Source organism: Athene cunicularia (genome assembly GCF_003259725.1).
Source record: "Athene cunicularia isolate RWA chromosome 18 unlocalized genomic scaffold, athCun1 chr18_part1, whole genome shotgun sequence".
Lineage (NCBI taxonomy): Eukaryota > Metazoa > Chordata > Aves > Strigiformes > Strigidae > Athene > Athene cunicularia.
The window spans coordinates 5,960,948-5,974,556 of record NW_020799123.1 but is presented as its reverse complement, the minus strand read 5'-3'; the positions used below and the strand labels follow the sequence as shown (position 1 = coordinate 5,974,556).

General features: G+C 42.4%; 1 protein-coding gene across 2 annotated transcripts in view; it reads left to right on the top strand.

Moving 5' to 3' along the window:
- The window catches only part of SAP30BP (SAP30 binding protein), a 31,088-nt gene that overhangs the window by 9,324 nt on the left and 8,155 nt on the right, over positions 1 to 13,609 (top strand). For both annotated transcript variants that reach the window (XM_026861148.1, XM_026861147.1), the window contains one exon: positions 7,998 to 8,040. In XM_026861148.1, the coding sequence (XP_026716949.1) occupies positions 7,998 to 8,040 (43 nt within the window). The remainder of the gene's footprint in view (positions 1 to 7,997; positions 8,041 to 13,609) is intronic.

The window sequence follows — 13,609 nt, the reverse complement described above, 5'->3', positions numbered from 1 at the left end:
AATGAATTGCCATTCGGCATCTTTGATTATTTTGCTCCTTGCCCCATGTACTTCAGTGTCTCCAGCTCTGTCTACCTGAGAGGGAGGTAGATAACAGCATTGTTGGTCTCTGAAGCTCATTTACCTACTTTATAGCTGCTGGCTTCAATCCAGCTCTCGAGCTGTTTGGAAGATGAGACATGTCCACGGACATGCTCGATCCTTCCTCCCCGTAAGGCATACATGCTGCGGCAGACTCTTCACTCCCTGCAGTTCTAAATACCACACATTATTGACACAGGTGTGGCTTGCCTTTCTCCAAAGGAAGAGCCAGGCCTTTTCTGTTTGTCTTTAAACTTGAAGAGCAGTCCTTTTTGGAGCTGCTTCCCCTTGCATATTTCACCTGATAAAGGTCTAAGTTCTTCAAGTCCAGTTCTGTTGTTGCAATTATTTCTGTCTGCTGTACTGAAATAGGCTGTTCTGAATTTGCATGTTGGTGCATGTCAGAGTGAGAGTCTGAACAGTCAGCACAGATGGAGGATTGCCTTAAATACCAACACATAGCTGAAAATAACTTCCCCATTTTGGGTACAGAAGGACCAAAAATCTGCAAAAACTCTGTAGGATCCATTCATGAAGGAGCGCATATCCCAGGGAGGATACTTGCTTTTACACCTTGCCAGTTCTCCAAACCACAAAGAAGAATTTTTAGTGCTGTGTACTAGGGGAAAAAATACTTGTGCAAGAAGTTGATTGTCAGTTTTCCTGAGCCTCTCCTTCGCTGCTGTAAGGCTTAAGATTTCTCTCAGCCCAGCTTCACCTTCTGCTTGATTCTGCACTACAAGAATCAATAAAAAAAAATAAAATCATCAAAGTAGCTTGACACTTCTGAATTCCTGTTTCATTGTAGGAAGCAAAAGTGACTTGAAAGCTGAATTTAGGGGCTCTGCAGAGCGTGGTGGCTTCTGGTGGAGACTGCTGGGGGCTGTGCTGCTGGCTGCACATGGCAGCTGTTAACTGCTGTGCAATGTGCCGTGCAGGCTGGTTTGCACATTTACACCACTGTGCTGTGGTTGGTGTCTGTGCTGTGGAGAGGCTGCACTCTGTGGTCTTGTACAGCACGTGCACGGGGTGACCTGCAGATGTTGAACTTGGAGGGCCCCTAACGTCGTAGGCAGGGGAGGAGAGAGAGGAAGCATGTAGCTTTGGGACAGGGTGCTGTCATAAGGCAGATGTTATTAACTGTACCTCCAGTTGGAAAGCGACAGTTCTGGCACACAGTTCCTTGGCTGGAAATTACTTCTAACAAATAATCTTTGTCAAATATTGAGATAGCATGTCAGGTGAATGGAATCAAGTTTCAGAGAAGCTATTTAAACGCTTTTATGCTATGAATACTTCCCTTCTAAAGCATTTGCTCATTGAAATGTTTTGCCAGATCTTGGTTGGGGTTTTTCAGTCTGTTTTCAATGAAATTGAATCAAGAAGGGTTTTTAGAGTTAAAAAGTAAAAGCTGGTGTCAGCTACACATGTTCCTTGTTTTGATAAGATGCTTAAGGAATGTCTTAGGACTTGACTTTTTCCTGACTTGTTCCTCTTTCCTTTTTGTCTGTGATAATAGTATCTCAAAATAGGTAAGTTTGTATAGACTGTACCTAGGTGTCACTGAAGGTGTATCTAGATCATGATCCCTACAGTTTTTCCTTCAATTTCTTACCCTGTACTGGGCACTTTGCCTGGAGCTATGTATTGAAGCTGGCAAACAGGATATGGCTGTAGGAAATAGGCTTGTTCCAAGCTTTCTCTTGGGATTCTCCTCTCTCACAATACAAGAAAAATAAAGGGGGTGGGGGGGGCAGGAGGAATGAAAGGACTGTACTTCTGTTCTCTTGCTTTCTCTTCCCCAGACTCTGAATACACTTGACATGCACTCTGCTGCCCGCAGCCTGGTGAGCAAGGAATGAAGTAGTTCTTGTCATGCACTTTTAATATTAAATGAGAAGTTTCTGGTCTTCTCTTCCCAAAAGCACTTCTGATGTTTATAGAAAAGCAAGAACATCATTGCTAGCATATTGCTTTAGAAGAAAAAAAAAGGCAAAAAAGCATGTGATCTGGGGTTTGGAGAGGTCTTTCTCTTGCTGCCTGCATGTAAACATTTCACCTTCTTGTTCTGGTAAGGCCATCTTCACTTAGATAACTCTTCTAACAATTTTTATCAAGTTACAGATTTATTTTTTTTTTACATCATAGCAAAATGAGGCTTTTAATACGTTAGGACTACAGGAGATCATCTGAATTCTAGAGAGGGAGGAAAAATTACAAAAACTTATTGCTGGTGCTTGCTCAGATGAGAGAAATCCACTGTAGCAACTATTGCAGCAGCGTCCACTAGCTACTAATGGAAGGAGTGCACTGAAAAATTCTCTGCATTAATATCTTCAAATAGTCCACTAGCATGACAACAGTGTGACTGGTCATATGTTTTGTGGCTGTCAATCTAAATCAGTGTTCTGGAATTCAAGAGCGTTCTCTGGAAAAAAAGAGAAAATGTTGAGGGGTACTGTGGAAGCTTCCTAGCTACTTTTTTTAATACTAACTGGAAGTCAGTGGAAAAATGAAGCTGTATGGCCAAATTGGCTGCCGGTCTGGGAACACAATTGAGTGGTGGCAAATCTGGCATCAGCTTCTCCACTTCTTACAATTGGCATCATACTTAAAGCCATCAGTTTCTGGTTTTGTAGCTTTTCTGCCTTCTAGTTCAACTATCTTTTCTTGTAGTTTGAACTAACATACCAACTCCTTCTATGAGAAATTACTAGCTGAATTTGTACCTTTTGGCGACAGTTAACACCAACAGTTATGTTCAATGTGAGCTTTGTACTGGATTTATGGATCTTGTTTCAGGAAGGATTTAGCAAGCATTGTTGTAAGTCAGTCCATTCTTTCCATTAAATAAAGCTGGAAAGGCTTGCCCAGAACAAACTTGAATTCATCAGTCTCAGATTCATATTGTTTTTGCTTCCTTCCTTTAATCTCTGTTCCACGCTGTGAGGATTGTGTTTAGTTGTTTTTATTTTCCATGAACCTGAGCAAGGACTTTTTTATGCAACTGAGTGGAAACACTCTATGACTGAAAAAATGGTCTTTATTTCGCCTCAGCAAGGTGAAATCTTAAGCCAAAATGCAGCACTTTCCTTATGTGTGAACATATACACACACCTCTGCCCTTCAAGTTGCTCTTCTATAACTGATGATGATACATAAAAGCTGAACCATCAAGCTGGGGTGATACCAGTCAGGCTCTTGCAGGCAGCGTCATCTTGCCCAGGACTTAAAGAAAGCATTTGTCTTGGAAGTAGAAAAAATGGAAAACCTTTTCCTGAATGCATACAGGAAGAGCAATAGAATAAGTGTTTTCTGCTATTGGTGAGCTGATGTGCAGAATTGCTCTTAGAAGCACAGAAACTGTGGCTTGTTAGTGGTCTGGTTAGATGTTAAAAACTGGTATTTTTTTCTTTTTTTTTTTTAATACTTTGTCTTTGCTTGTAGCAGTTAGCGTTCCTTAGAGGCTGCTCTTTGTTAGTCTCTGAATCAGGGGAAAGGAGTCTGCCTCCTGCTTGTCTTACTGTCTTTCAGTCCTCTTCCAACTTGGCTCTGAACCACCATGGCATCCCTTGATTCCTTTCAGTGGGTCTGCTGGAGCAAGGCCGTCTGGCTTTAGGCCCTTAAACAGCTGATCTTGTGAGATCTAGGCTGCAGTGTAGATAGCAGCCAGAAAACCAATTTGCTGAGTTCATGAGAGGAACGAAGTGCAGTACTGCTTTTTTAACTCTAGCCATTCTTAGACATCATCATGTAATACTAAGTGGGATACAATGACTACAGAGAAGAATGAACACAAGACACATGTTTTGCCTGAGTTTTGTATTTCCATGATGGTAGAGAGAATTTTCAGAATCACTAATGTCTGCAGCCTGACTTTGTACGAGTAGTGAGAGAATGGCTGCAAAAGCAAATTCAGAGATGCTCCTGTACAGCCTTTCAGAGTTCAGGCTTGTGAAAACTGGGCAGTATTGGAAGTTGCCACTAGTGAAGTCTTAAGTTTGTTATTTTTTGAAAGTGATCAAGATCCAAATGGAAATGAACCCATTAAATGATGCCTGTAGCTATGGGATACTTGAAGGCTCTAATAGCTTTCATATATTTACTCTGACCAAGAAATTTGACAAAATCCCTTCTGTTTGGAACCACTCATCTGTTTGATTCTGTGCTCTTCATGTGAGATACTGATAGATAGTGCAGTGAGTATTGATGATGTAGTAATCTACAAAAAGATCACCGTTCCCTGAATGGATTTAGGTAACTTCCCTACTTAAAATTGTTACCTTCCAAATTTTCCATTGTTTAAATGCCTTGGAATTCCTTTAGAAATCTCTTATCCATGTCTAAATATTTCTTCCCTTTCACAACCAGAAGATAGCAACTGTGCAGTATTTATTGTACCTTGTTTCTCCACTTGGTGATTCTCCATTTCATTCAACTTTATATTAGATTAGATGGGCAAAATTATTTTTTTTAAAATGCTGTGTTTTCTAATCAGTTCATCATATTCAGTGTGTGTCCCAGGCTTAAATTAGCCTAAGGGAGTGTAGGACAGTTCTTGTTGGGTGATTACTGAAGGTTTTTAGGCTGTCCTTAAGTTCTGGATCTTCAGTAGATACTCAGAGGCTTGGACAAGACTTCTTAAACCTCACATCTGCCAAACTGTACATCTTTGGTCAAGTTGTTGATACTTGCCTTACCACAGTGTTAGACATTAGACTGAGCAAATATGAACAAGCACTGTAGGAGGAGTCGGTCATCCCTTTGTTTTCTGAAGGCGTTTAAGAGGCTTGAATGTAGTCCGACTTAATGAAAAGCTGTGTTGATGTCTTCGGCTTGTTAATAATGGAGCAGTGGGTGTAGGTACACAGTAATTCATCAGTAAGCAAAATTCATATCCTCTGGGCAGTGAGGTGTGGCTATATATTAGGGAACTTGTTTTCTTTTGCTTGGTGTAGCTCTGGAGTTTCTGATGTCTTGGCTATGGCCTGAGGATGTGGAGACTAGACTTGCTAGAGCGGCTGTGGTGGAATGGGTGTAGGCGATCAGGCCAGGTAAATACAGAGTGGCAGCCTGATAGGACTGGCTTTCTTTAGCCTGTTATAAATGAGGCAGACTTGTGCTGTAGCTCTAGGATTAAAGGATGCAAATTAAAGAACAAACTTACTTCTGGTGAAAGCAAACTTACTGATGATTCTGGAAATTTGTAAAACATACCTTTTGACGCACCTGACATTTTAAAGATATTTGTCTGATGTAAGGTACCTAACAGGAGAGGTTTTGGCCATGAAGTTACCTTTCAGAACATTAGTTCCCATTTCCTGAGAATTGTGTGCTGTGCTTGGTGCTGGCTCCAAACAGCAACAGGAGACTTGAAAATAGGCTTCTGAAAACTTCAGAAATACAGCAGATACCCTTGCAACCCTGTTAACTGATCACATAAGAGGACAGCCTTACTAAGGGCATTTAGCACATGTCTGAAGCACCTGAATTTTATTGTGCCACTGGGTTGCTTAAGTGCCTGCTTGGTAATGTTGGGCATGGGGGATTTTTTCCTCTTGCCTTTGTGTTCCTGGATGGCGAGAGGACAAGTGGGCAGAAGAAAGTGGGAGGGATAATGGATTAATAAATACAGTGCTGGGTAAGAGGAAAGATCAAGAGGTGCTCAGGGATGTAGCCAGTCTCTTCCTCTTCCCTCTCAGTCCACTTAAAACAAAACTTTCAAAAGATAAGAGTGCAGGATGTAATTCAGTTGAGGTTGGAACAAAAGCAGTTCCCTCCTTTCACCTCCACAAACATTTGCTTGTTGTTGCAAACGAAGGCAAGAAATACTTCTACGCATCTAGCAAGTTCCCCCTCGAAGGGAGTAATGCGGGTGCCTGACCACGTGTGCTTACTGCCTCATGAGTCACTGTACATTGCCTGGACATACGCTTACCTTGTGTCTGTAGCTCTGAACTTCTCCAGCCTGCATACTAATCTCTCTTTCTCTGAGGCTCACCACGTTAACGCTGCGTTGATGTGGTTGAGGCTCACCACATTAACACTGTGTCTGCATAGGCTTGTGGAGAACACAGCCTGGATTCCTGTCCAATGCTCTCGCCAGAGAGCTCCTTCTCTTGGCATAAGTTTTCTGCTTTGAAATGTCATTCTATTCTTTTTTTTTTTTTTCCTGCTTGTGCTGGTCTTTCTGAAGACCCTGGGAGAAAAGGTGTTAATGTGCTACACCCAGTGCATTAGCTTGGAGTTGGAGCTGTTATACTACAGTCCATCTTAAAGGGGCCTGGGGTCTTGCCAGCTGGCCAGTGAGAAGATGCATGTTCCTTTGTGTACTACTTTTTTTTTTTTCTAAAATAGCTTTAGCCTTGTATTTTTGTGATCCAAGTGTACTTATGGAGAAACAGTGCTTTTTATTTTTTTCCTGAATGGCTATAAAAAGTGCCCTGTAACAGTTAGTATCACACAAAGAATTTGTTTTTCTACTTTCAGAGGGCTTTGGCTTCTCTGGAAATTGGGTTTTCACAGTGAATTTGGCACAGCCTGTTCCCAGATCTGGCTTGGTGACCTTGCTGCTTTCTCCTCACCTTATGCATCTCACCTGATTGGAAATGGAGTAAAGGAGAGGGTTTAGAGAGTGGTTACTAAGCAGCAAGGAGGCAGCATTATGTCTGTGTCAGGTTGAATGAATAGCTTCAGTGTTTGGAGGCACTGAGGAATTTTGGACACACAGTCCAGTGAGTCACAAAAGGTCTTTGGGAGGGAGGCAGGGGGGAGAGGGCAGTGTTGGGATACAGCTGATACTGTTTCATAAACTTTCTTTGTGCTGAACTTGGTATCACTTGTGACTCTCCTGGAGTCTCTCAGAAGCACCAAAGTATTTGAACATTGATCTCAATATGGTGAAAGCATATTTAGGAGTGTCTTATCCTACATAACACCTCCTGCTCAACAGACTCTGGTGAAAACATCTGCTGTGCTTCTGCAACTGAAGCGGGCTTAATTTATATAACTAAGGAGGGATTAGCTGTGTTGAGAAGATCTCCAAACAGAGAGCATTACAAAACAGTGGAGGTTGCCCTTGAGTTTCTGGTAGAGCAGATCGGCTGTATCACTCCTGGAAAGTAGCAGCTAAGAGAGAATTGACAGTGAGCGTGTTCTTCCAAGTGGGAATACACAATCTGCATCACCACGCTCCCTGGCATTTGGATTCGTAGGGGGTTTGTCAGCCGAAGCCCTGAATGGCACAATTACAGAAGTAAATTCTGGCGCCGTGCACAGCTGGCAAACCTCTGCAGCCCAGGACTATGCAGAGCCCCGGGTCTCTAAAGAGAGGCTGATCAGATGCTGCTCTGAAGCCACCGTGCTCTGCCGCTGGCTCTGGGAGAATTTGACCTGTTTTCATGTTACTCTGGGCAGTGCGTCCTGCTGGCCCTGCTTGGAGGACTGCAAGTTGCCTGGGCCTGTGGTAGCCATTCCCAGGGCTTAAATAGTTTTCTGTGGGCTGGATCAAGCGTGTATTTAGCTAGCTATGCTCTAAAGCATTGACTCTTGGCCTGTGCCAAGGTCAGTCACCAAAAATGAAGAATCTATGGTTTGATCTGTTTTGAGGAAAGGCTTCAAGTACAGCAGTGTTTGTGGAATTCAAAAGGAGCTGAGTGTCCAGGACTCAATAGAAACAAAGCCTGAATTCTTTCATTAAATTTAGACTCTAGTTTTGAAAGGAAACTGCATTCTGTTAGGCTTTGACTTTCCATGGTACAAACATTGCCCTATTATCTAATAACTTGCATATAATTCTTAATTTTTATTCTTTTGTCTCAGAAGTAATGTGTTAATTTCTACACAAATGGACAGTATAGCTTTTTAGATTGGAAGCACATCTTGACTAAAATCTGTTTCTTCCCCCTTCCTCCCAGGAATTCTCAGAACTGGAGAAAAGAGATCCTCAGGAGCTAGTTGGTAAGTTCACTCAGAAGTATTTATTCACATGTTTTTTCAAACCAGACTTTCTAGGCTCCCCCTTTGTAAAAAGCACCTTGACTCGGTCCTGACAATGCTGTACTTTGAATTATTGCCTGTAGTGTTTTATCTTAGTGGAATATTTTTAGTGAAGTCGTCTTTTGGGAGAAAGGTACCATGCCTAAAAATATGAAAATATTTTCATATATGTCAAAGATGTGTATGTAAAGGGCAGTGTTGGTGTTTTTCTAGATGAGCTTAAAAACAATAAAGCAGTAACTTTGTGCAGACAGCTCTGTGAGAGCCAGTATTACCAGGAATGATGACAGATACTATGTTCTTTGGCTTCAAAAACTTAACTAAAATATCCCCACTTAAATGTGATCCACATAGCGATTTATAGCTGCTGTGTTGACATAGCATACCGTGTGTTTTCTAATAGTTACTAAAACTTACTTCACTTTTGTGACATCTCACTGCACCATTATTAGATTTGGGAAGTCCAGGGTCATCAGCTTGAAGTAGTATCTTCTGCCTCTTATCTGTGGAGCTGTACAGAAAGTGTATTTTATGTTGAAGCTCTGAATATCTTGAACTAACCTTCTGTTCCTGAGGTTACTAGTACAGTTGTGTGGTAGCATGTAATAATATAATAAAAAAGTTTAGAAGTTTCTCATTATCTGTCATATCAGCTTGTCAAGGCTCAAGCATGGTACTTCAGCCAAGAAGTGTGATAAAAGTAAAATAGGACAGTAAATACTAGGATGCTGAGCTGTGATTCCTACAGCAGTCATCACTCTGAAGTTTTGGGCTTAAGTCTTTTTAAATTGGCCTGCCCAGACTTTGCACCAACCCAACTGTTACAATGATTTTTCAACTTTTAGAGGGTAAAACTGCTTTAACCAGTCTCGTCACAGAATGCAACAGACATTTTTCTCCAAAGTACTGATATGCCTCAAATGCACACTGGAAACATAGATGAGACAACAGCATTTAGGGTAAAAAGTAAAGAGTATCTGAAAGCCAACTGCCCTTCTGCTCTCTAGGTATGGATGAAGCTCTACACTTGTAAAGCAGTGTTGTGGGAAGTCCTTTCTTGGTAACGGTATAGGGCTCAGGGTGCAGTTCTGTTAGTCTCCTCTTCCCCCACAGACTGCTCCATCCACAGAAGATTAGAAGATTGAATCTCATTTGTCTCATGATAGCCTGGACTCGCATGTAGTCTTAAAAGCTGCACAGAGGGTACTTTATTAGTGTCACACACTAGTGAGTGGACAGTGTTGGCAAGTCTGAGACCTGAATTAATTTCTGCAATATATATTTAATATCCTTTCCAAATAGTAGCACACACAGAGCAGAGCAGCGTGTAGGCTAACTTGTGCAGAACCACACTGTTAGAGGTCAGCATACTTGCCATGTTGGATTCTGTAGGTCTTTTGCATTAGACTATATTTTATTGAGTTGAAAAGCAGCTGTTGCAAGAACCTTATGGTTGGTGTAAAGTGAGAACCACCCCCTTCCTGGAAACTTGGGCTTTTTAGAGATAGAATTCTTGAATGGAAAAAGGTGCAGGTTTTTCTGACACACAGCAGAATCTGTACATCTGGACCCAATCTGGACATCTGAAGTTTTGTTTAATAGCAGTATGTGGAAGTCAGTCTGTCTTAGACGATTTTCCACAATGGCTTTTTGCATTAAAAGCTTGTGGGCCTGCCCTTCTCAGAAGATAACTTTATGTTGCTCAGCATCACCTTTATTAAAGTCTGTGGTTATGCAGTTGCTTAACTACAGCATAAATGTAGGCTCCTGTCAAAAATGATGTTTCAGTTTTACCTTCCCCAGATACATGCTAAGGTTTGTGTGCCTTGAACTGGTCTGGGAGTTGGAGCCAGCTGAGAAACACCTTCACTGCTTTTTTTTTTTTTTTTCCCCTATGAGGCTTCCAGCTGGATCCATTTCCTGATCTGCTTAGTGCATCCTAGGTGAGCACTAGATTTCACACAAAGAAAATAGTAGGGATGAGCAGCTGGGAAGGGCATGGTTGTCCTGACTTAGGCTGAAGTCGTGATCACATAATCAAAGCCTGAAAGAATGGGAGGGGAGTTGTCAGCAGTAACTGCCCAGGGATTGATCAGAAAGAACTTATTTTGATAGATTTCTGTATCGGTGTTGTCCTTTGGGGGTTTTGTACCACTCTCAAGAGTACATGGTACTGGCAGGACATTGCATGTGCTGTTTCCTGCGGCCTTGCAAAATAATACTTTTAGGATGCCGTTTTTTTGCCTTGAAGTTTTTGCAGCATGGTTGTTTACCTTTTGGACTGTAAGAAATGTTCTCTCCAGCCCTTAGTATATCTGAGCACAAAGTCAGTGTTCATAAGAGCAGAAAATATGGCTGAGTTGCAGGTCTCTTTTCTGCATTTCTCAGCCCACAGAGCAGAAAGGGAACTAGTGTCCTTCCATGGATGGGTGACTCACTGGCATGTTGTTGCCTCCAGTTCTTCCCTCTGATTTGGCTGTTCTGGTGCCAGGAAATCAGAAACCCACACACTCTGGTTTATGCCAAGCAGACTTGATTAGAGTGCCAAAGAATGCAGTTTTAGAGACCAGGCACCACCGGTTTGCATGTCTCCAGGGGAAAGCCATGCCCCTCTGATCACCCTTTCCAGGTCTTTGCTTGTCTTCATCAAGGTCACACTATGCAAAGACAAACTGGAACCAGATACTGCCCGTTATCCCTTGTGGCTGCTTAAAAGTGAACCTTGAAGTTCTTAATTGTGCCTGGGGAGCAGTGTTATTCACTGAGCGTGCTGAGGCAAGGTGCTTTACCAGACCTCGGATGAGCCACACCCCCATCTGTCAAGGTACAGCCAGCTCTCTACTCCTATGCTCTTTATTCTTTCAGTTTTATCTGCATTAGGAAAATATACCTACCCATCTGTAGGAAACAGAGCTCCTGCATGCCCCCTGTCCATGTCTCCAGCACAGATTTTGGACTGCGGGCAGTCATTTCCTGGAAGGAACTGAGTGTGCAGTTTGTGCAGTGGTACTTTCTCTCCTGCTATGTGGTATGTCTTCATACTGTTGGATATACTGGTCAAATGATCCATTTATCTGAAACCGGAGCAGATGAAATGTAGAACTTCCATTTAATTACCTGTCTCACCAAGATCTAGCAAGCAAATATCTTCGTTGAGTACCACGATCCTGAATCTTAACTAGGTACACCCTGATAGTTGGCTGTGCTTTGGCCTCCTGAGCACAACCTGGGAGCAGCTGAACATCTCTGGCTGCACAAAAATCTACAAGCACCTGTTGTTTGTGATGATGAAATTTTTAACTTTTAGGTCAGTTTATGAAAGGAGGATGTACAGAATAAGCACCAGTGGCCATGTCCTTCAGCAGCAGGGTGCTTGAGTTGCAGCCCTGGCAATGCATTGGCTCCTACTTTCTTGAACTCCCTTTGGAGTCATGGAATCTGCTTTACGGCCTTAGTTCTTTATCTGGGCTGTGAGTCTGATTAGGGGAAGGTGTTTACTTACCATGAGCCAGAATTTGGGTGTGCCCATAGTGATTAATCATGCCAACAGCCAACATCCTGAGGTCCCCATATGGAGATCCTCCAGGCTGTGAGCCAGCAAATCACAGGCCCAATTAGAGACTGCAGCCAGTGTCACTACCTATGACTCATGTAAAAGTAAAACTTTGATCTTGGCAGAAATAACAGGATGCACAAAGCAGTTGGATGTATCCTGTGAGGACACACCTTGTTGTTAGCTGTCCGTCTGCATTTACTGCTGTATAGACAGTGGAAAGCTATGGGACTTTGAAAAATTTTTAATACAGGAGCCTGTGTCCATATGTGCAAGTTCCAGGATTACCTTGAATGGTAATCCCAGCTGCCCCTTTCTCCAGGGAAAGACCTGGTGGGAAGAGGCTGTGGAATGGACTGTTCTGCTGTCTGTTGGGGAGGAATTTTTGAGGACTGCTTGAGGGCATGGATAATTTGCACTTCCTTACTGTAAAATAAGCCTAATGGGGTTAAACTCATCCTTTTCTTACTAATGATATGGCATCTCAGTCTGCCTGCAATGTGATGAAATAACTGAGTAATGATGAATGTTGTGTGGTGGAACAGAATGCACGTAGCCCCACTGCTGACTCTGTCTTCAGGTGCGTACAGCTATGGCAGGATTGCAGCAGACAAAGATGTCTTGGTTCCAGCTCCTTGTAAGGCATTAAGAGAAGTCTTCCCTCATCAGTATAATGTTGATAAATGATTGTTTTCACATGGCTCAAACAAAAGAGCACCAAAACCTGGAAAGTCATGGGTCAAAATACATTGTCTCATAGGGAGCTCTGTTCCTCTTCCAGTGTTTTTTCTGTTTCAAAGGAGCCTTGAATTGATTGCTGAACATACTCTTATGACTGACTTCTTTGATGGTAGGCAGAGTTCTTGCCCATAGTTCCTGAGTTTGTATGAGCCCACAATTCCCCTTCTCATAAATGTTTTGTTTCTCTGTTGCCCTCCTGGGCATCTGCAGATAAGAAGCCTATGGGATGTCTAACTTAGAGCTAGGCTTGAATGATTGATTGATTTATTTGGTCCTTTCTTTGCCTTATGAATTCTGGTTTTGGTGTCCTTTTTTCTTTTTTAATGTTTCTGCTGTTGCTGTGAATCTCTTAAGCCGTTAATCAGCTTTCACCTTTTCTGGAAAGCCTAGTGTGCCATCTATTATGAACACTTCTGTCTATTTGCTACTGTCTTCTGGGTTCCTGAAACTAATTAAACTAGAGGCTTCCCCATCCCACCAGCAGCTGCAACCTATAACAAATGTCTGCCTTGTTGTCAGGGAGCTCCAGTTTGCCTGCCTTTCTGTAGGGGCTCTGGCAAGCTTTCCTTCTCCCATAGAGGCATCCTCTTAGTAAATGCCAAAGGACACTTTTTGTTCATTACTAGCAGCTGCTGAAGAATTTAACCCTCGGCAACATCTTGATCAAAGGGAATGAGTGGTCGGCTGCCAGCTTTGCCTTTCCAAAGGATATTGTCCTTAGTACTTTACATTTTTACAAAAGAAATAGAAACTGTAGTAGCTTTGAACACATGTAGTGTTGATTATCGGTAACCTCAGGATCCGACACTGTCAGTGTCTGCCCTTTGGGCCCTCCTGGGCTTTAGTCAAAGGAGCTGAACTTGAGGATGCTGGAACGGCATTTCAGGCAGCCTTTACTGAGGAATGTATAATTGTGGATCTGCAAATGTGAATGGCTTGGTCGATATGACTTCTGTACTGGTGTCAGGTCTCTTTTATCCACTACAGGCTACGATTCCGGGATGTGTTCCCTGTACAAACTATGGCTGAAAACAATCCCAACTGCTTAAATGTGGCACAGATCTCTGCTAGAGATGATTTTCCAGACTTGACTAGAAAACTGCCTGGGTTTCCCATCACAATGGGAAAGTAGCAAGTAGTAGGGGGAAACACAGCAGTTTCTTTTGCTGATAACTCTGTAAACTAACATTCACGGGGCAATCAGGTACTCTAATAATGTATCCTTCAGAAACAGCT